The sequence below is a fragment of the Crotalus tigris genome, unplaced genomic scaffold (genome assembly GCF_016545835.1).
Source record: "Crotalus tigris isolate CLP2741 ecotype Arizona unplaced genomic scaffold, ASM1654583v1 scf7180000024131.857555, whole genome shotgun sequence".
Lineage (NCBI taxonomy): Eukaryota > Metazoa > Chordata > Lepidosauria > Squamata > Viperidae > Crotalus > Crotalus tigris.
Genome location: NW_024100405.1, coordinates 330,064 through 353,464, shown reverse-complemented (window position 1 = coordinate 353,464; position 23,401 = coordinate 330,064). Strand labels below are relative to the sequence as shown.

Genomic DNA, 23,401 nt, shown 5'->3' with positions numbered 1-23,401 from the left:
CATCTTTGCATACTATTTTTTTGGTAATGCATTTAATTTTGTAATTTAATTCAGGCAGTTCTGATGGCGAGATTGTTGTATGGAACAATAGTACTGAAAATGCCATCATGAAGCTTTGCTACAATCCTGGAAGATCATTGAGGTCCAATTCAGGTTAGTGAGTGTCATAATGGGACATTAGTTTTCTTAGACTTAGAAACTGTTATTTTGTACAGGAAGGGAAACAACAAATGACTCCACCTTTCATTGCATTGAAGTTTTTTTATTGTAGGTTGGTGCCTGCCAGGAGTTGCCCAAACTGAAATCCATAAATAATTTGGAGAACTGTCCACTGAGTGATGGTCAAATGTTAGTTGAATTGGGGTACTTGTGAGCTACATAATGGATGGTCATATTGTAATAGTCAAGGGTGGTAGAAATTGAAACCATGCTACGCAAGGCATATGACTGATACCCTCAAATGTCCATATTGGCATGAGACAAGAGATTGTACTAATGTACATAAATCAGCTATCCCCAACTTGAGTGCTCTCCTGATGTGTGGGATTCAATTCAGCTATGGAGGAATCCAGGCTCGGGAAACATAACATAGATAATAAATTACCTAACAACACTAACCATATTGAAAAGGTAATTATATGAAGACTGGGCTGTCATGTTCTTATATAGGATAAAGATAAGTTCACCAAGCATTTAAACTTGGATCAGAAGCCCTAGAAAACAAAGGAATACTAGCTGGTTTGTTGAAATATGGGCAGCTGCTACATATATATCCTCCTGTGTATCTCCTATCATATTATTGCTTGGTAAATTATCATTTGCTTTTAATCTAGCAACATTACAATTATCTTGTTCTATGGGATCAAGCAGGCCAGGAAAATTTTTATCTCTGGAATTAATAATAATGAGTTCCATCTAGGAGACTGTTTATACCTTTGCTTGTCAGAGCGACAAAAGGCAGCAGCAACAAGGCTTTTCCTTGAGATTGTTTTCTAATTCCCCATCACACTGAAAACGATTGGCCATGTTTATTGTCTCAGATCTATGTCAGCAATTTTTGTGTTACCATCTTCAGCAGGGGGTATTTCCTTAATTTCTGCCTTGTTTAAATGCAAGGTGATAAACAATTTCAGGGGGCTCCCTTGCAATGCAGCCTCCCCTTGAGGTTGTTCATAACCTGAGAAATTTCATTTGGCTGAGTCTTCACACACTAATGGTTATCATATATTAAGGCAATTCATAATTGCTCCCCTTTCTACAAATCTCAGCTTCCATTATGGAAGAATAACTTGCATATACAAGACAGAGAGATGAGAAGGGTTTCTTATAGCAGGGACAGAAATGTATTTTCAGCTAACATTATAGAATGGCTTGACACATTCTTCTTCTACTCCTTCCTTAAATTGCATGGCAATTTTAAAAGGGCCAGCTATATAAATTTTAATCTAGTCAGATCTTGTTGTCAGGATAGCCTATAACACACAAGACAGAATGGTGAGAAAAAGAGACTTTTGATCTTTTGCACTGGTGTCAGTTGCAAGAAGAGAGGCTTTTCTTTTTTTAACACAAATTGGAAGATATCTAATCTTCACTAGATAAATAATCCCTTCATCTAGATATGCTGGAAAATCATTTTGTTATAAATAGAGCTGAAATAATGATGTTGGAAGAAGATGTCTAAGCCCTTAAGGACCGAAATTGTGTATGAAGACTGTAATAAACCAACAGAGAGCAATTTGGTGGCTGTAGAGCATCCCTAATTTGAAATGACCTCTGCTGGTCCATGTCTAGCATGGGATTATTTCAGTATATTTGTTCTGCAGAAGCCCATTAAATTGGTGTTATATTATCTGCAAATTTGTTACTATATTAAGGACAGAGGACTGAAAATATACTGCAGCATACATTTCAGAGAAAGAAAGAACCAAGTTTTGTCTTTGAAGAGGTACCAAATGCAACATATCAAAATTGGGGAAAGCCAGAATAAAACATCATACATTATATATAAAATCCCTAATAAGTTGTTCCCTTCATATTTAATATTTTCCCCTTCTGTCCCATTTAAATAGGTATTTGGCAGTAACACTGCTAGGATCCTAGGGCTATTCCCAGAGCTTAAAGAGGCTGTTTATGGCCTCAGAACATAAAACTTTATTTTTTAAGATCCCAGGGAGTATGAAGTGATAAGAAGAAAACAAAAATAAGGAGCAAAACAAGGAAGATAATGCAACATTCAGCATCTGTTACTTAATACATTATGTGGCATAAAAATTAACTTTGAAAATTGTGTGGAACCTATGTGTTCCTGTGAATATAGGAATAAATATTCTATATTTGAATGATAGAAAGTGGTGGCAATAAGCTGACCTTGAAAAAAAAGAAAAGAAAAAGCAAGCATAAAATGAATGGGAGGCCACCAGGAAATCACAAGGCTATAGATTAGTCTGGGAAAATGAAAACAAAAATGATCATGGGATAAAACAATGGCAAAAAACTTCCAGATTGCTGCCAAGAAAACTACATGGAGATGTCTAGAGTTAAGCTGAATGAAAAACTAATTTATTTTTATCCTGTTGTTAGATAGGTTTGTGATACATATTTCAGTAATGATTGATTCTAATTTAACTCTAATTAAAACCCATATATAGGCACAATATAATTAGGGAGATTATTTGGCTTTTTTGACAGTTTAAGGTCAAAATGAAATAAAATGCAATGAACTAGCTTAATCTATTTCCTGATTCTTTTCTTTATAGCCTGCTATTCCAAAATAGTATCGCTTTCTGGTTGTTGTCATTTTTAAAAGTCAAAATTATAGGATCATAGAAATATGCACCTTGATGAGACCTCAAGAATCATCTTGTCCAATCCTTTGCAATGAACAGGAAAACAACCAATTAAACCATCTCAGAGAGATTGCTCTCCAGACATCTTAAAAACCTTTAGAGATGAACCTACAGTCTCTATACAGTAGGAAAATTGGTTTTCCACGTATTTAAACCAAATCTAGGTAGCTGCAATTTATAGCCATCATTTCTGTGCTATTTTCTGTGGCCATGGAGAATAGTTCTTGGCCATGTTCCTGTATCCAGACTATGTTACTGTATCTGCTCTACATTGTTTTCTTCATACTGAACAGTAAGAAGGTTCCTTCAGCCTATTCTCACAGAGCATGCTCCTAAATCCTTGAATCTTTTGTTGCCCTCTTCCAACCTGTCAATATACTTCTAGAAATGGGAGTCCCAGGATTATACAAAACTCCAAGCATGATCTCAACAGTGAAGAGTCAGGAGGAGCAAAGTTTTCACATTTCTTTCTTTTTTATATAATATATTTTATTATTTTTTTTAACATGGTCACCTTAATATTCGGTAAACAGTGTGTTGTCTGGGTTTACATTTAAAAAACATTAGCTAACAATTGGTTTCTATGATCTATAATCCACATAAAAGCTTTACTTGATTTCCTCTTCTTCCCATAATGTTCTCTTTTACCAACCTTAGGTTAATACAATTTTTATTGTTTTGATAGATAACAATTGAATATAATTTTTTTCCTAATATTTCCGCAAATCATAATCACATCAATATAATATTTCTTTTCTATCTAGTCATTCTGGTTGCCTCATCATAGGCATCCCTATTTTTGACAAACCTATGTTGACTGTTAGCAATTACACCATTGTGTTCTTGATGCTTGCAAATAGTCTGCTTTATAATCTGCTCCAACATCTTTCCAGCTATTGATGTTAGTTCACCAAATTCCTTCAGTATTCTCCTTCAGCATATTTCATCAGTGCTCGAGGAACTGAAAGTCTTTGAATTAGCTAGAAGTTATTCGAATTAGCTGGACCTTTTATCCTCACCTGTTGTCTCTAAGGATTAGCAGTAAAAGGAACGAGGTCTGAAAGACAAAGGAAGAAAATTATCTAAGGCTAGCAACATTCAATAAGGATGATGACCAAGGGAAAAGAAGCAGTGATTTGACTTGCATAAACTAAAGACTGTTTGTGTGATTCAAATCACCACTTAATTTGGATGCAAAATAATAATTACAGGTCTCCTTTTCTTGATCATCTGTTAAGACCTCTCTCTTTGGATTAAACAATGAATTAAAAGATAAAGCTGCCTTTGTTTTCCTCCATAGTTTATGAGGTTTTTTTTTTTAAATCCTTCCTTCTGGATTCTGCTAATCCTAGCTGATTATCCTGCTTTTACCTTCTAGACTTCATTCTTTATTTCTGACCTGAAGCTTTGTTGACTTCCTTGGTTATTAAGCCATCCTTCTATTTCCAACACTCAATTTCAGTCTTAATTCTTTTGTGAGCTATCTATTTAAAATGGCTTTTTTAAAGATGTAAAATAATATATATTTCTGAAGTAATGTTTTATTTCTCACTGGTGTTCATTGAGATTGTGCTAGCCTTAATGTCTTTTCAAGAAGTCTCAGCCAGCTGTCCCATCTTTTCAATTAAAATTTTTCTTCTCATGACATCTCCTTTACTACTTCTCTTACCTTAATAAAATCAGTTAATAAAATTCATGGTTCAATTAAGAATCAGTTAATAAAATACATGGTTTCAGTTTGATAGGTTTTGCCTTTTTTTGTTTTGCTATTAAAAATCAGTTCTAAGAATGTTTGTTCATTGTACCCAAAGTTTCTATTATTTTAATATCTTCAATTAAGTCTTCTTGTTACTAAGGATTAAATCTGATCTAACAGATTCTCTAGTATACACCTCAATCTTAAGAAAGGTAAAATGACTGCCAACTCAAGTACAAGTAATATTTAATATCTTATGTTTGGCAACATTTGCTGTCTAAACAGATGTCCAGGTATGTGAAATCTCCCATTGCAACTGTTTTATATTTTATACTTCAGTTATCTGCTTTAATAAATCTTCATCTATGTCCTCTGTTTGGTTTTGTGCCTGTAGGAAACTCCTTGTATCGGAACAGCAGGCAGAACTGCAGGGTGAAGTTAAGCACGTCATCAACTTAGACTCATTGTGTTCCCACAAGCACTCCTAGTTCAACCCTTCTGAATTCCGCTAACCCTTGTCTGGCACCAATTTAGTGTTGGTTTTGAGTTGACCAGATTCTATGCTGCAGTCTTGCAAAAGGTTCTTTGCATCCAACATTAATCTGGTCAACTCACGTTTAACACTAAATTGGAAGCTGATAAGTGTCAATGAAATTCAGGAGGACTTGGACTTGTGGGAATGCAGCAATTCTAAATTGATGATGTGCTTAACTCGTCCCCCTAGCTCTGCCTACTTTTCTCATATACTCCTAGCAAGTTACCCATTCTGTTAGCTTGCCATATTATCTTAAGCATTCAACATTATTATTAACAGTAGTCTGATGGACCTCTGTACATGTATGTTCTTTCTTGTTATATAACACAATATCCCTCCTCTCTTGTATTGCCTGTTTTTCTGAAACAAGGTATTCTGCTAGTAGGTAAGATTCATGTTTCTTTAATCCCAAATATATCATACTTGCCTTTATGTTTGAAGACATTTAAAGAAGGCTACATTCAGAGTAAATGAATCAGCTAGTCCCCTGAATTATGTGAAGAAATGTATGGGAAGTTATTGTAACTCTGTAGCCTCTTCTGCCCTCAGAAACTTGATAATATTAAATAAATAAATTCAGATTCCATGTTCCTATTTCTAAGGAAACAGTACTGATAGAACTGCTATAATATGTAAGCTGCATTACTCTGAGGAATTGCCAAAAATGATTCATTTATTAATTTAATTTATTTACTAGACTTTGATAATCACTTATCTCATATAATGACCCAAGATAACTCACAACAACCCATAAAAAGCATAGTTAAAAGCTAAAGTATTCTTCCCCCAGATGCCAGACCAATCACTCAACTCCTACCCTAACTCAATGTTTGAGGGAAGAGCCAGGACTTCACAGCCTTCCAGAAAGCTAAAAGAGTAGAGATTCCTTGGGTCTCAGGGAGGAAAACTGTTTGAAAGAACTTAAGTGGCCCATCAAGAAGGCAGACTTCTAAGGTCCCATCAAATGTAACCAAATACACCCATCCTATCTAACCTAGTAAGATGGGCAGATACCCTCAGGGAGAGACAGCCCCACAAACAGCATTCTATTAATTTTATATTTATAGAGCTATACAGTAGGAACTTTGTCAGCCTTTAAATTATAACTTTCAGCTTCCCTCCTCTTACAAAAACAAGAAAGCCAAAGTAGCTGGGTACTTTTCCCTTAAAAAAACCCACAGCAGTTTGGCTAAGGGACTAACTAAGATACTACTTTATCTCAACAGTATAAGCATATTTATTCATGCTGATATCTCTTGTAGACTGGGAGCCAAAAACCCACAGAAATTGTTCGTACACCCAGAAAAATTTGGGGATTTCATTTCTGTTCCAGCATTCTTACTCCATTCCCATGTTGCCCTGTATATCCTTTTGATACTGAACAGGCTTAGTGATCAGCTCTCCATGGATCAAGAAAGCTATAGTGTTTGAAAGCTGAAAAAATGAATAGAAAATCCTTCTGAGAGCACCAAACTCCATATATATATATATATATATATATATATATATATATATATATATATATATATATATATATATATTAAAAAAAATAAGCTGTGTGGATATTGGGCATGGTAAAATACAGAAATGTAACATTATAAGGAGCCACAGTCTTGGCATGGTAAAATACAGAAATGTAACATTATAAGGAGCCACAGTCTTTACCTAACTAGACCGAAATGTAATCAAAGCAACCTGCTGTCCAAGTTAGCTCAAAAACCATTAGGTAAGATCATGTAATTTTAGAGCCATTTTAAAAAGTTTTATAGACCTAATTAGACTGCTTTTTAAAAGTCCAAATGTTTCTTTACAGCACAAAACAGAGTTTATTATTAGTTTTTTTCCCCTCTGGATATTGCAGTGTGGATATAATATTCAATTATTATTATTTTAACCTATGAGCCATACCAAATCTGAATGAAGATGGAAAAGAGATTATTGCATGTAATATTGAAATCTGATTACTGAGTCTACTTGTTCTCATTCTCACTTTTGCTTCCTTTTTGCATCCAATCATGAGAAGATAACTAGAAGTGTTCATTTTCTTTTTTGTTTTCTGAAAATCGGTTAGTATAATATGACATATGAACCTAAACTATAGATTCATATGTCAACTTCATTGTGCAAAATATACTTACTTTCATAATTATTTCATAATATTGGCAGGTTCCAATCAAACTATAGATAGGGTTAACATAGCCACTTGAATTTGGATAGGGCTAGAGATTAGCGAAGAGATACAGAAAATTGTAAGTCTCTATTTCCATCTTGCAGTGATTCAGATTGTTTGCAGTCTTGAACAGATAGTCCTAATGTTGAATAACATGACGAGTTGATTTTATTTATTTATTTCAAACATGTATAGAGCTATCCATCTTGTCCCAAACTCTCTGGATGGTTCACAACCAAGAAATAAGACAACATCTATTTACAATAAAAATATTAAAATCAAAACAATTACAACCCAAAGACCCAGCCCATAACAAGTACATTTCACAATCTCACCCTATCCACAGCCTGGGGGAAAAGCTATATCTTCAGAGAGGTTTTGGGGAAGGTTAAAAGGGTGGGGGACTGCCAAATTTCAATGGAAAGGGTGTTCCAAAAGGCAGTGGCTGCCATGAAGAAGGCACACTTCCTGAGTCCCAGATGATGGCAGCATTTAAGAGGGGGGACTAGGAATGTGCTCACCCTACTGAATCTGGTCAGATGTTCTTAGGAAGAGGTGGTTCAACAAATAACCTGATCCTTTTCCATAGAGGGCTTTAAAGATAATAACCAGCACCTTGTATTGCACTTGGAAGAAAACTGGGAACCAATTCAGATTATGTAGGAGGGGTGTAATGTGGGTGAATCTAGGGGACCCATCACTGTGCACTGTGCATTCTGGACCAGTTATAACTTCTGGGTGCTTTTCAAGGGCAGCTCCATGCAGAAAGCATTACAATAATCCAAATGGAAAATGATCAAGGTCATTCCTAGTCCAGGAAGGGGCATAATTGATTCATGAATCTGTGCAAAAGCCCCCATTGGCCATGGCTACAGTCACAAGTCATGACCTCCAAATTGCATACCAGCTGTATGTATTCAATGTCTATATGCATTCAGAGATACATTTGTTGTTGTTGTTAGTTGCAAAATCATGTCCGACTCATCACAACCCCATGGACAACATTCCTCCAGGCCTTCCTATCCTCTATGATCTTCTGGAGTCCATGTAAGCTCACACCTACTGCTTCAGTGACTCCATCCAGCCACCTCATTCTCTGTCGTCCCATTCTTCTCTTGCCCTCCATCTTTCCCAGCATTAGGCTCTTCTCCAGTGAATCCTTCCTTCTCATTAAGTGGCTAAAGTACTTGAGTTTCAACTTCAGGATCTGGCTTTCTAAAGAGCAGTCAGGGTTGATCGGAGATACATACAAACTGCATTTGGCATGCGAAATCCTAAAACCAGGTTACCTTAACACATGTTTTATCTCAACAAATAAACCATACTAAAGGTGAAGAGAATAGCCAATTTATCCTAGGTTCCAGGGCTTGATTCCCACAACAAACCACCCAATCCCATTTTTCTAGCTCTAATGTATTATGTGAACCTGGCATAATTGTATAACTTGCATAAATTTTGTGATCTTGAGAATTCAGTTCCTATGTCAGCTTTTAAAAACATTTTAAACTGTCTAGCAAAGCTAGTTGATTTAGAATTATAGAAAAGAAAATTACCAATGAGGCTTCTTTTTAATGAAAGCCTTCTATCACAGACCTCATATTAATCTTTCCAAATAGCTCTTCAAAATTCTTTGACATGCATCTTCAGTGGTCTGCAGAGGAAGTCACTAACAGAAAAAGCATTACACACATTAAATTGGGAACAGAGATACATATTTTGTATTTTGGATCATGAATATTGTTGGCACCTTGTAATCTGGCTTCTCCTCCACCTCATATACATTAATAAATTTTTTTTTGTTTTAAAATTCCCCACAGGTTCTCAAATGCTACAGAACAAAACATTTGACAAATATATGAAGTCTGCAACTAATCCTGAAGCTGAAAACTGCAATGCTATAACTAGACTTGTCTTCTTGGAGAGTAGGAATATCTCAGCCACAGGTAAAATATAAGCACTTTCTGATGCAGGTAGCCTTCAATTTACAACCATTTGGTTAGCAAACCAACAATGGCACTCAAGTAACTTATGACCGGTCCTTGCACTTAAAACCTTTGTAGCATCCCAATGGTTGTATGATTAAGATTTGGGTGTTTCACACTGACATATATTTATGCAATGCTTTTTTTCTTAAAAAAAAAAAAAAATGGTGCCGGAACTCACACACCTAATACAACCCGCCTTCCCTTCCCTACAAGGTTCCATCCAAAAAAGGTGCTGAAACAACGTTCTGGGCGTTCTATGAGAAAAAAAAGCCCTGTATTTATGATGGTTGCACCACTTTGGCAGAACTGGTAGCTAATTTTTTGTTGCCCAGGCCAGAATGGACTTAGTAATAGTAGTAAAGTTGGAAGGGACCTTGGAGGTCATCTAGTCCAACCCCCTGCTCGGGCAGGAAACCCTACACCTACACTAAACCCTACACTTCTGGAAGTGGCATCCACACAGAGAACCGGTTGTTCACATATTTGAATCCCACCACTTGTTGCAGCCTCCTGGGGTCATATGCAACCTTCCCAGCTGGTCTCCAACAAAGTCACTGGGAGGAAGCTAATGACTGTGTGATTCATTTAACAACTACAGTGATTTGCTTAATAATGTGGCAAGAAAAAATTAAATTCAGGCACTTAATAACTGCCTTGCTTAGCAATGAAAATCCTGAACCCAGTTGTGATCATGAGGCAAGGACTATCTATAGTCCTCTCCTTCATTTTTCTGAGGCCTAGATCATATAATGCTCCTTGGAGTAAGGTGATACAGTGCCTAACTGAAATTTTAAAAAGAGGGCAGATTAGCAGAGGTTTCAGATAGATGAATAAAGGATTTTGATGCGGACACATAAGACCTATCTCACTTTTTCTTGTCTTTTGGCATATGTGAACTTTTTTCTTCAGTTCTGATTTATGATTCAGGCAGGGTGGCTGCATCGTGGATTTATACAGTGAAGTTGTAAAATTAGTATTTTAATTTTCAATCATCTTCCTCACAGTTCCTATACTTTTAATCCCAAAAGATATTTAAGAAATATTGAAACCCTCCTTACTTTGTCCCACATCTGCTCAAACATAATAGATCCATTCATTTCGATAATTAATCAATCCACTCTCTTCCCCAGTTTCTGGAATTAACCTTCTCCCAAAATTAATGTCATCACTTACCAAAATATATAAATACTTCTAAGCAGATTGCTCATTTGCTTTCTTTTTATTTGAATCAGAACTAAATTACGTTTGATATTGAAGGTACATTCCAAATGAGCAAATCTATAATGAAAGACTGGTTACCCAGAGAGTGTCTAAGTAAATAAATATTGATTTATGCCTCTGCAAGTTGGAACAGCATTGCAAGATGATGATGGAATTTCTGCCTAGTTGAGAGCTTTGGTGCAACTAATCTTCAGAAAATAAAGTAATTTTTCAGCCACTTTTTCCCCCAGATGTTTCTTGAATGAAAATATCATTGTTTCCCTCTAAGGTAAATTGGAATCTCTTTGCAGATTTATGTCCAATGATTTAAGAAATCTGTTGCTTTAAGGATTATTTAGGGTTCTTTGGTGTCCATAAAGTACATAAAACTGACAAGAGGAACTTTATTTTGCCAAAGTAAAAACCATTTATATGAAGATTTACAGTGCCGTGTACAGGTTTTGCAAATAGAAAATAAAAAAGTCTGGGAAATAGATTTTTAAGGCTTAATTTCTTATTGTGATAGCTTCTCTTGGTGTGAGAATGCTAAGGATTGCTGCATATTTCACTGCTGGTGGAAAGCTGCAGTATTAAAATGAAGACTAAAAGCTACACAACATCCATCTAGCAAGCTTCACATGCAGTAAAAATGGCTCATGATGAAAAAAATGCACAAAGTTAAATCAAATGCACAATTCCTTTTTACTATTCTCAGAAAGAATATGTAAGAGAAGACCTCAAGATTAAGGCTTTAATCCTATAAATATTTGCACAAAATAGAAGAGTACATTCATGGGACAAAACCCCATGGCTTTGTGTGATCACACACACACACACACACACACATACGGATTCTTTATTAAGGCTTCTGAGCCTGAATTGGTATTTCACAGCAATTCCCTGTGCCAGCACCAGCTCAGTCCCAATGAAGTGGTATCCTCCTCTGAGCTGACATCTAGAGAGGTATCTGGTAAAGCATCTGGGGGTGTCATCCTAGGATAGTGGAATTATTTTCATTCATAGGAGCATAAATTATGAAGTTTATGGTTCAAAGTATTGTTCAAATTTGTAAAATAGGTTTATTCAGTATCTAAGTTAATCATGTTGCCAGTAGATTTTGCACCTGAACTCAGCTTTCACTGATTCTGAGTTACTGAGTAAGTTTTTTTCCAACCTGCTGCCCTTCCAACCAAATTCATTTATTTGATTTTTATCTTGCCTTTATTATTGCTTATAAAAAACTCAATATAGCTCCTATGGCTATATTGGAAGAGAATAATGCAATTTATGGTTTCACACATTTGGAGGGCACTGGATTGGCAAAGTTGTGTTTTGCAACAATGGCTCTCCCAGGCATTTTTATTTCTTCTTTAAATAACTTAGAACTTTGTCTCAGTGGTGAACAGTTTCAACTATAGAAGAATTTGGTTAATCTCTTACCAAAGATCCTGGAGACATTTTAGAGACGTGCACAAACAGCAGTACAGGTAGTTCTTGACTTGTAACCATTTGTTGGTGACCATTTAAAGTTGCAACAGCACTGAAAAAAGCAACTTATGTCCAGTTTCAATACTTATGACTGCTTTTTAATGATCACATGATAATAATTTGGCCGCTTGGCAATTGGCATGTATTTATGCTGGCTGCAGTGTCCCAGGGTAATGTGGTTACCTTTTGCAAATTTCTGACAAACAATCTCAATGGAAAGCCAGATTTACTTAACAATTGTGTTACTTAACAATTCTAGTGATTCACTGTGTCAAGAAAGGTCATAAAATGAGGTAAAATTTACAACTGTCTGCTCAGTAATGAGATTTTTTTGGTTTAATTGTGGTTATAAGTCGAGGACTACCTATATGTCATAGTTGGCTAGATGAAATAATGACTTGTTCATTTAAGGAACAAGATATCTTGAAATCCAAGCAGCTGTGTATGAACTTTTGATGGCTAAGAGTCATTCTTAATATTATGCATGGCTGAGGCCTCCATGGTCAAGATGAGGATACAAAATGGATGGTGCCAAGGTTTTCAGGCAATCTTCCTTTAGTGTTGAGGAGACCTTGTGGAGACCTTGTGAAATCTAAAAATTTTGAGTATTATCCATCTTAGGATACTAGGAAATTACTTTATCAGTCTATAGTAATTGTCCTCCAAGATTATTTGAGAGGTGCACAAAACAGAGGTCCCAAAGTAGCATGTTGCCCCAGAGTCCTGGGCTATTCAAATAATCTATTTTTTATGCATGTATTTGAACCAAGCATCATAATGTGAGATTAGATCCACCTTCTTTATGTCTCCTTGTTTTCCTATTTTAGGTGGAGCCAACCTTGCGTCTTGTGGAGGTGCTGGTTGGGTCCGGTTTTGGAATACACAAAGAAGCAAGCTACTGGCAGAATTTGAAGCTCACAGTGGAGTAGGATCTATTATTATGACAACTGAAAAACGAAACCAGTACCTCATCACAGCTGATCTGGTTGGATGGCTAAAAATATGGGACATAAAGGTAAGATGCAGGATTTCTGCATTAACTTGATGGAGCTAAAGCAAGCAAACACATATGCATACACATAATGCTCATATCCTACCGTGCTCCTTATGTGAAACATACAGTTTTAAGATAAATTCTACAAAATGTAATACAATTTCCCAGGATTTAAAAAAAAATCTTAATGGTATATAAATTTCTATCTGTTTCAGTTCTTGAACATGGCATTTGAACTTAGGTTTCCCTCACCAAAGTTCCAATACCAGTCATTACATCAACTTTCCCTTATCTGGCACACCCAGCATTGGTACCATTTCTGGAAGAAAGACATGATTGAGATAAGCTGCACATGTTTTCATACTTTGCAAATATTTACCCATCCTTATAGATTTGCATATTTTAATCTTAGACCTGTGCTGACCTATATCTGCTTACCCATTAATTTATTGATTAAGCTAGAAGCTGAAATTATATGCCATTTTAAACTGTATACAGTACCATGGTTTACAAATCAATATATCTGGGGGTCGCATAACATACTAAGTTAAAACCAGGCTGAGCTGTTACATGACTTACGAATCCTATTTGGGCATTATACTTATGAAGAAGTCCGAAAGATGAGCAAGCCTGCAACAAATATCTCACACACTATATAGCCTTATACACACATCACACATGCATCCTTTGCATACATATTTCTAATGTACAACTGTGTATTTTCCATGTCAAATCATAACTATGAGGGCACGTTGGTGTATACAATTGTATACACAGAGGCGTTCTTGCAGATTTTTACTTATTTATTTATTTAATTTTATTTATATGCTGCCCAATCCCAAAGGACTTCACTTTATGTGAATGCCAGATTACATACTTTTATTAAGTTTGAAATGGAATTGTTAAAATGGTTGGTATTAGGAATAAAATAAGAGGAAGAAGGAGAATTAGATATGAGCTATTTACAAAAATAATAAAAGTGGGGTATAAGTAAATTCATGGGGAAGTGTTTCTGAGTAATTATGAATTATGGAACCTCCATGTTCTGCAGAAGATGACTATTAAATAACCAGAAATGGTTTCCAAGTAGAAACAAAACAAACAGGCAAAATAAATGTTTTATTTGGGGTTTCTTTCTCTGGATATTAATGGAAAAGAATGCCAAGCTAAATACTGTACCTGGTCTGATGCTATTGACTTACCCTCATGTTCTTCTGAATATAGGAGCTCTTGGCATAGCTGATAGCATATATTTTTCCATTCAGTTGCTGCTCTTCCAGGAGTTCAGTGATCAATCATGTTTGCCAATTGCCATAGTTACAATACATGGCTACTATATTCATACATACGCTGTTAGGATATTAGACTATATAAGTATTTGAATTAATGTAAGGACTATATGATGCCCACTTTGGTATGTCTGAAGACTGCCAAAATGAGCAGCTTATATTTATGTAGCCTTACTAATTATTTCCATATGTTACCATATGTTACATGAATTTTCTTAACCTAGTTTAAATTGGCAAAATGGTTAAAAACCAAACAAAACCCAAAGCTATTGCTACACTTTTGTTTCTCCTACTTCTGTCCCTCTCTGTCTCTTTTTCCTGTTCTCCATCAGGACTACTGCTTTGTTGTGGAAGAAAACTTCATAACGCAACCACCTGCTCTACTAAGATCATTTCAGGCTCATGAAGATTGCATCACTAGCTTGGAGTCTTGTTGGCAAAACAACTGTCTTTTTATCGTGACTTCTTCGACAGATCGTAGCATTATTCTCATGGACATTTCTGGAATTCCGTTTGGGATATTTGGACAGGTAGAAATGTGAACATTATTACCATTATTTCGTTTTCTCAGCATTTCATGAATTATTTTCATTTCATTTATTTATTTAGAAAATTTATGTAGCTGCCTACTGACTCACAACAACTATAGGTGGCTTATAGGTCAACTGCCAACAGCAGTTGATTCTGCCAACCGCTGCTGGCAGTTTGCAGAGTCAGCCTGCAGCACTACACCACCACAATATCCATAGTGCCATAGTGGCTAGGTGCAATAAGTCAGGGATGAGGATAGAGTTCAAAAAGTACTATAAGTTTATTTCATGCTGCCTATATACCAGAATCTATACTACTAACGGTCAAGGTAAATTGGCACCAGCTAAAAGTCAATGGACTTCAAAGGAGGCTGGACTTTTGCCTGAATATTAATTCCTTGCAACATGCATGCCTGAGACACTATCATTTTGCTTTCAATGCCTATTTTAGCAGTCATATCAAGCTAAATATAGGAATTTTTGTAGTGTCAATCGTACAGTAGTTGCACCATCATGGAGCTATTTTTTCCATCCTGAGGGAGAAGAATCATAAAAAGAGCAAGAAGTGGGGAGGGAACCAGAGAGGGAAAACATTTTCTGAAAGAAGGAGTGAGAGAGGAAGAGAGAGAGAGAGAGAGAGAGAGAGAGAGAGAGAGAGAGAGAGAGAGAGAGAGAGAGAGAGAGAGAGAGAGAGAGAGAGAGAGAGAGAAAGGGACAGGGACAGGGATAGGGATAGGGATAGGGATAGGGATATGGAGAAGGAATGGGAAAGAGAGAGAGACACACACACAGAGAGGAGGTATTTGAAAAAAAGAAAAATAATAGTAGCACCTGTTTAACCATGGCTTCATCCTAATTCTACTTTGGCCACATCAATCACTGTCAGCCATGAAAAGATTGATCCTATGGCATGGCAATGAGGCCCCCAAAACATTGCCCACTCCACTTTAAAACAATTGCTTTATATCCTTTTCTTAGCATCTTTGGGCTTATCACCTAAATTATTTCTTCATCTTTCCTGTATTTTATTGAAAGTACTGAAGGCTCACTTGGTCCTTTAGATATGACACTTTTATCTCTTAAAAGATAATACATAAGAACAAAAATTCTCTTGTTACAGAAGATCTACAAAAGATTATCAAGGAGGGGGGTCAATATAAGATTTTTAGAAAGATGATACCATAGGATAGATGCTATGTTTCTTTTCTTTTCATGTTAGACTCCACAGAGGAAGAAGAACAAGAAAGAGTGATCCAGGGCTACCTTCTAAAGCTTAGAGATGATATCTGTTTGATATATCCTTTATCCTATGATCTGTTTTTAGGAGGAGCACTGGAGAATTAGAAATCATGTGCCATCCTTGTCCGAAATAGAAAAAGATACCCAAAGAGAAACAGAGAAAGATGTCATAAAGAGCAACCCTGTACAATTGGTTGAAGACAATGCTCCCTCTACTGTTGTGGAACAAATTCAATCTGTTGCAGAGGATAAAGACAACTCTACATTCATGTATGTAATGTCTCTGAAAGCTGATGTAAAGTGACATATTTTTGAGAGACTATGCTATTAAGAAAAAGTCAGTACTCCATTATCAGGGTCTCTCTCTCTCTCTCTCTCTCTCTCTCTCTCTCTCTCTCTCTCTCTCTCTCTCTCTCTCTCTCTCTCTCTCTCTCTCTCTCTCTCCACTTTTAAAATCCCCCCAGTCCATCAAACCACAAATCACATTCTAATATCTCCAAAGCTATTCTAAGTGATACATTTCAGAAATAGGTTTGAGGAGGTAATTCAATCTACGATCCTTCTAACTGAAGAATCCTTTAAGAGCTTTTTAAATACTAACATTTAAATCCTCTGCCTTAAGAGTTTTTTAAAAAAATAATAATATATAAATAGGGCTCAAAATATTGACAAAGAAACATAACAAATAGGATATTTTCTTTGTCTCTTGGATTGTTTTATAACAGTGTAGTACCAAAACATCTAGCACCAAGAAATGCATCACCTGAAAAAATTCTTTACGCAAGGTTGTTAAAAATTCAGGAGCATGGTTTTGTGAGAATGGGGACTAACCTGTTTGTAAATTTTCTGTGGCAGCTTATTGTGTTGTGTTTTACAAACAACAGTTTTTAAAAGGTTTTTTTTCCTCTTATTCTAGTTTATAAAAAAATACATTGAATAAGTAATTGGTATAACTTTGTAGTTCTCTTGCCAAAAGAATTTGCAAGAATTTGATTCTGAGTGAATTCATATATGGCAAAATACATAAGTCTTTCATGGATGTTTGTAAAATATGAAAACATAAGAATGGTAAGTTAAACTTTGGCTAAGTGCTTCCTCACTTTAATTTCTTTGATATAACATAATTAAGCTTCTGTGTTATTAAAATGCTAATAACATTGGGCAAAACAAAGTAACCTTCATGTACAGGGCCAATGCACAACTAAATATAGTAATGAATAATAAAATATGATGCTGTTCACTACAATTGCAGTGTTACAAAGTTGGAAAATGTTGCCCAAAGCTACGGTGCATGTCCATCTAACTCGACATGTGTGATTGTGGGTACAATTAGAATTCTGATATTTTCAAATTCAAAATTAATCAGAACACATTTTCTGGGGAAAATAATCTAAGATTTTTATTCTTTTTTCTCATAGCTGAAGGGAAGCCTTCCATAACCTGACATCTCTAGATCTGTTGAGGTTGTAATTCCCAGAATTCTTTTGGCCATTCAAACTGGAAATTTGGAAATTGCAACTACAACTAGAAGTGGTTTGTTTGTTTGTTTGTTTGTTTGTTTAAATTGTGGCTAATGCTATTCATCTCCCAGGTATCTCTGGAAGATATTCACAGTATTTTCATCCAGGTCTCCAAGTATATCTATTTCAAATTATAATGGAAAATATTGAAAGACCACTGCATAGGGCTCTGGAGAAAGGGATTTAAAAACATGTAGAATAAAGGTTTGGCTAGTCTAAAGAAAAGAAGAAATAGGGGAGACATGATAGCAATATTCCAGTATTTGAGGGGCTGCCACCAAGAAGAAAAGATCACATTATTCATCAAAGCACCAGAGGGAAGGACAAGAAACAATGGTTGGAAATTGATTAAAGAGAGAAGCAACCTGAAATTAAGGAGAAAATTCCTGACACTGAGGACAATTAACTAGTGAAACAGCTTGCCTCCAGAAATTGTGGGCACTCCATCACTAGAGATTTTTAAGAAGAGGCTAGAGTCACTTGTCTGAGATGGTATAGGTTCTCCTGCTTGAGCAGGGGGCTGGACTAGAAGTCCCTTCCAGCTCTATTCTATCCTAAATGTCCTACGTCAGATCAAAGAATAAATAGTTTATGCTTATGGCCATGGAAGCCAACCAAATGCATCCAAAAACAAGACATACCGTAAATGCCGGCGTATAAGACGACTTCCGCGAGTGCTGAAATTGGTGCCAAAGATGGGGGTCGTCTTATATGCCGAGTCGTCTTACTGGTAGTTTCTGGCGTATAAGACGACATTCTAGGAATGCGGCCCGGCTATAAAGACAGGGGTCGTCTTATACGCCGGGTCGCCTTGTACGCCGGCATTTACAGTACTTGATATAGATCTTATCTCATCCAATGGTTGGCTTAACAACATAGATGTCAGGATACATGCATTGTCTACACTGACTGGCAACATCATTCATGAATCTCAAGTAAAGGGTGTTCTCTATTACCTGATTATTTTAACTGGAAATAACAAGACCTGAACTTGGAATCTTCTGTCTACAAAGCACAGGCTATTTAATTGAGTTATGACCCCTGTCAAAATACATTTAAGCTGTATTTAATCATTCCATGGTGCATGGGTTTTTCAGTTTGTGCCAATTTTCAATATGTTCAGATTAAAGTTAGAGACTGAAGATTCAGATAAGGTAGGAGAAGATGGATGGAGGTGCATGGGAATCAATATTTAGATTGGGAATTGTAAAACAATATAGTTTTCATTACAAACAAGTCTTCAACCTATCTTCCTTCCTTCCTTCTTTCCTCTTTTCCTTTTTTCCTGCATTGTGGCCTGTTACGCATTTCTCTAGAACTCTGAGCTACCCTCAAACCCCAAAAGCCTGTGCACCAATGGGTAAATATGTGTATCCAATCTATACCAGAATTTATGAAGATTGGAGAATATTCTGTTTGCTTATTCAAAATGTCAATGGCTGCCTGTTACAATCAATGACTCTGGATGGCTTACAATTCAGTTTTAATTATTTAGTTCAGAAAGAGCTGTAAGTAGCTGTAGTGAAATTGAATTTGAAGATTTTGTGTCCAGATCCATTTCCCTAATGGTTATTACTGGACTAGAACTTGAAGAGAGATTCTAAAATGCAAAGCACAGAAAGCTCAGCTGTCTTGTCAAAAACGGAAACTTATAGTTGACTAAACGAAACTATATGTCTATACCTTTAATGAAGCTGTAGTAATGACAAGTGTATGCCATTTGGAACCAAATGGAAAATTCATAATTTTTTAAAGAAGGAAAACCATCTCTAAGTGATAATTTGCACTGTAGCCAGAAAGTCTGAGATTTAAGCCCTGGCATCTGCTTTTTTAATGTACTAAGTCATTTCCAATATCTCTGTATAGCATCCTGCAAATTATATTGCTACTGGGCACAATTATGAGACTTTAGGCTTTCATTTTTCTGTTCCAAGTAAACAACTTGATATAAATTGCATGCAGATGTGCACACAAGATAGCTAACAGCATGAATGGAAACCTGATCTTAGTGACATATGATGGCTTCATCATTCTTGCTTTTATGAGAAACATGTTCCTATTTGTATTTGCATAGATGCAAATAGAACTCCCTGCACAGTTAAGAAACCTGAATAAACAGCTATTTATTAGTGCAGAGGAGATCTACATCCAGGAGAGATGGCTCCTTCAGACATTGCTGATCAATGTTTAATTCAGTCCCTGGAGGCCAGACTCCAAAGGTTGTATTCAAAAGGGCAAATTTATTACATACACAGCTGGAACACAATTTTTCAAACTATATTTAATTTCCAATAAATTGAAGCGTGTGTATGAATGCAATACAACCACATTTAGCTTTCATCCTGGTTCTATCCATTTTTTTTAGGAGTGGAGCTCCAAGCATATCACTCCAAATCAATAACTGTTGGCCGCCAATTAGATCTAGCCTTCTGATTACAAAAGTGTTGGAGCATAATCGTTCACTAGGTTAGTTCCCTCAAAGCACAAGTTTAGTTTCCATAATGGTAGCATCTGCTATGAAAATACCGTTTATGTCACACAGGGTTTTATGATAGTTCATTAATCATGAAGAATAAATTTAGCTTGCACAAGTGAGTAGTGCACCAATGCCAACTTTACCAAATGTCATGATTGCTGATTGATGTTTATTCTCTGTAAACAGTGGTATTTTTATTTTTTAATCTTTTTTTTTACTTTTGAGAGAGGCATAGCAAGTTGAAGTCACTTTCATAAAAATGGAGTTGACAATTATGACAAAAACTAAAGAACCGGTGAGCAATCCATTTCTTCAGAACTTCTCCAAATTTATTTATTTATTTATTTATGAGACTTATATATCGCTTTAAGTGCAAGCACTCTCTAAGCGGTGTACACCAGTAAGCATATATATATATATATATATATATATATATATATATATATATATATATATATTACATTGCCCCCAACAATCTGGGTCCTCATTTTACCTACCCCGGAAGGATGGAAGGCTGAGTCAACCTTGAGCCGGTGAGATTTGAACCACTTACCTGCTGAACACAGTCAGCTAAAGTGGCCTGCAGTACTGCACCCTCACTGCTGCGCCACCTCGGCTGTAAGTACAAGATAGGAGATCACCCACACATGTTCTGGAAGACTACTCCTCATGAAGAGGACCATAGGGCAGGTGTTTTCAGTGAGTTTGAGCACTAGGAGACAGCAAGATCAACCATCTTGCTTACAACCATAGTGGAGCCTTTTAAAGGACACAACTATGGTGTAATCTTTTGAAAGACACTCACTTTCTAATCACATTTGGAAATTGCCTATTAGCTATTTGAAAACTACTTGAAATCTTTAGAATGACAAGTTTGATGATCAAGGTATCCGCCCTGCCAGGTAAGTAACTTCAGCTCTGAACAACAATAGCAACAACAAATAATTACAAACTTATGAATGTGAAGTAAGCAAAAAAAGTTAAAAGATTTTGATCTAAGGAGGACTTCTGTTTTGCACCCGTAACGCATGGCCGCGCGAGAGCGGACCTCTGCTCCCCATGGCTAGTTTTATCCTGCCAGGGGGACCCTAGATGAGTCTGAAGTCACCCCAAAGAGGTGACTGTGAAGGAGGGGTGCCCCATTGATCATGAAGCGATGGCAATCACTCTATTTGATCCAGGGAAAGCCTTCTGAACCCGACAGGAGAAAGGCTAGCATGAGATCAGCGTCTAGCCCAAGCTACTTGCAGCCAAAGTCCCAGAGCATGAACCTGAACGTAGGTGAACAGCGTGCTTGGAATTGGTGAGAGTACTGATCTTCTTTCTTTTATCTACTAACTAAATCTTTGACAAGATCCCCAAAACAAGAAAACCTCCAGAAGTGAAGGGAGGGGACTATATCCCCATTCCCTTACAGATGGAAGCAATGAATTAATATTAAAGGAGGGAAGAGATATTACAAAAATTTGATTTAAAATACTACATTCTGGATAAATCTAGGAACTAAAAAACTGTCAAGATTATACCCTAAAGAATTTTTGACAGAATTATAAAAATATATAACAAAAATAACTTTTTGATTGAAAAAAAAACTGAAAAAATAAATAATTGCTGACATCTAATGGAGAATCAGAGAATAAAACACTAACAATAAGGACTCAGAAATAAGCCGAATGACTAGAAACAAAGAAAAAGTTGTTCCTTTGAATTGCAAATAGCCTTGAAGACAGCTGGGAACGGAAGAGCCAGCTATAAGATTAAAAGTGTCTGAAAGAAAAAAACAACACCTGGACTGTTGTTTAAATCTAAGAACTGTTTATGGAAAAGAAAAACCTTGGCTTTTTGGCTAATCTTTTAGAGGTGAATCTACAGGAAGGATTTAAAGTGGCTTAACACACTGAACTGTAATTTTGACTGACTGATAAATTGACTTTTGAATTAAAACATTGATGAAAGATTATTTGAAGGGGGGAGACAACATGGATATCACATACGTATCAAAAAATGACAGGATACCACATTCAATATTTTCTCCTGAAGGACTTAGCCTGGAAAATCAAGGGCCACCAGAAGCATTACTTCAAGGCAAGATAAATTCTTTCCAGGAGGAAATATATGTAATGTTAGGACAAATACAAATGACAATAGACTCTAACCATGAGGAAATTCAAAACAACTTTGGTGATTTAAATAAGCATATTTCCAATCTAAATCTACAATTAAAGAACACCCAGGAAATAACAACAAATGAACAAATAAATCAGACAGAAGACTAAAAATTAGAAGAGTATGATCAAATTGATGAAATAACAAAGGAAAAGAATTACAATTTGACACAAACAGGAAAAAATCTACAAGGTTCTGATGCAACAAGAAAAATGGAATGGACTATAGAATTATCAGGAGAACTATCAAAGTTTGGGAGACAGAAAGTATTCATCTTACTTACTTCAGCTTTTGTATTCCCAACATTTGTAAAAATACAGGAACTGCTGGATAAGTGGATTACATCAACTTGGAAAATTACTTGGCAAAAGAAGACCAGTGACAGATACAAGAGATTTGACTCAGCCTACCAGATGGACTATTACATGAATAAACATTTGTTTGAATATGGCTAAAAGAAGAGAGACTTTTTGAACATAAAGGCGCCTTATAATAAGAAGGATAAGAGATTTAAGTAATATAGTATGTTCTATATTATATGAAATGTTAAAATAGCAGGTTGATGTAACTTTTATTAATATAAGTGAAATATAAATTGATTAAAAAGGATGTTATATCTAGATACTATAAGATAGATAAAAAGTATAGTATTTTTATAATGCATGACATAAAATATTGGGATGATGTACCTAAATGGGAAAATTTGGACAGTTAGATGACTAATATGACTGATAAGAATTGGATTGAATATAAGGGAATTTAATCGAACAAAAATTATAAAAATAGGATGCATGCTGAACTAATGAGATGATGGTTATGAGAATAGTATAAGCTGAAAAAATGTTATATAGAGAGATTATTAATATTTGTATAAATATAAAAAATGCCTATATCTAATCTTTTATATATTGAAAATATTAAGAATTATATTTTGGCTAAGGTTGAAGAAGGAGAATACAAATGGGAGAAGGGAAGATCAAAGAGATATATCATTAATTAAACCAGAGATATGTTGGCTATCTTGGTTCATAATAAAGATAAATGACTTTATAATTTTAGAAATTGGATGCTAGAGGGGACTATATTGTAAGTTGAAGGAGAAAAAAAATACAAGCCAGCTTTTGGTATTGATTAACTTGGTCTTACAAAATGACAGAAAATTTCATAATATGGGAAATATTAAAGGTGATATTTGAAGAATGGAGCCAGAAATTAGTAGTTACAATATCAACAATATCATTAATGATGTCAAATTCTATGGATAGAT

At 35.7% G+C, this 23,401-nt stretch overlaps 1 protein-coding gene across 1 annotated transcript in view; it reads left to right on the top strand.

The window, feature by feature from the left end:
- The window catches only part of WDR49 (WD repeat domain 49), a 108,728-nt gene that overhangs the window by 74,364 nt on the left and 10,963 nt on the right, over positions 1 to 23,401 (top strand). Inside the window, exons 12-16 of the mRNA XM_039322822.1 lie at positions 55 to 153; positions 9,065 to 9,190; positions 12,748 to 12,935; positions 14,536 to 14,733; positions 16,058 to 16,242. Of these exons, the coding sequence (XP_039178756.1) occupies positions 55 to 153; positions 9,065 to 9,190; positions 12,748 to 12,935; positions 14,536 to 14,733; positions 16,058 to 16,242 (796 nt within the window). The remainder of the gene's footprint in view (positions 1 to 54; positions 154 to 9,064; positions 9,191 to 12,747; positions 12,936 to 14,535; positions 14,734 to 16,057; positions 16,243 to 23,401) is intronic.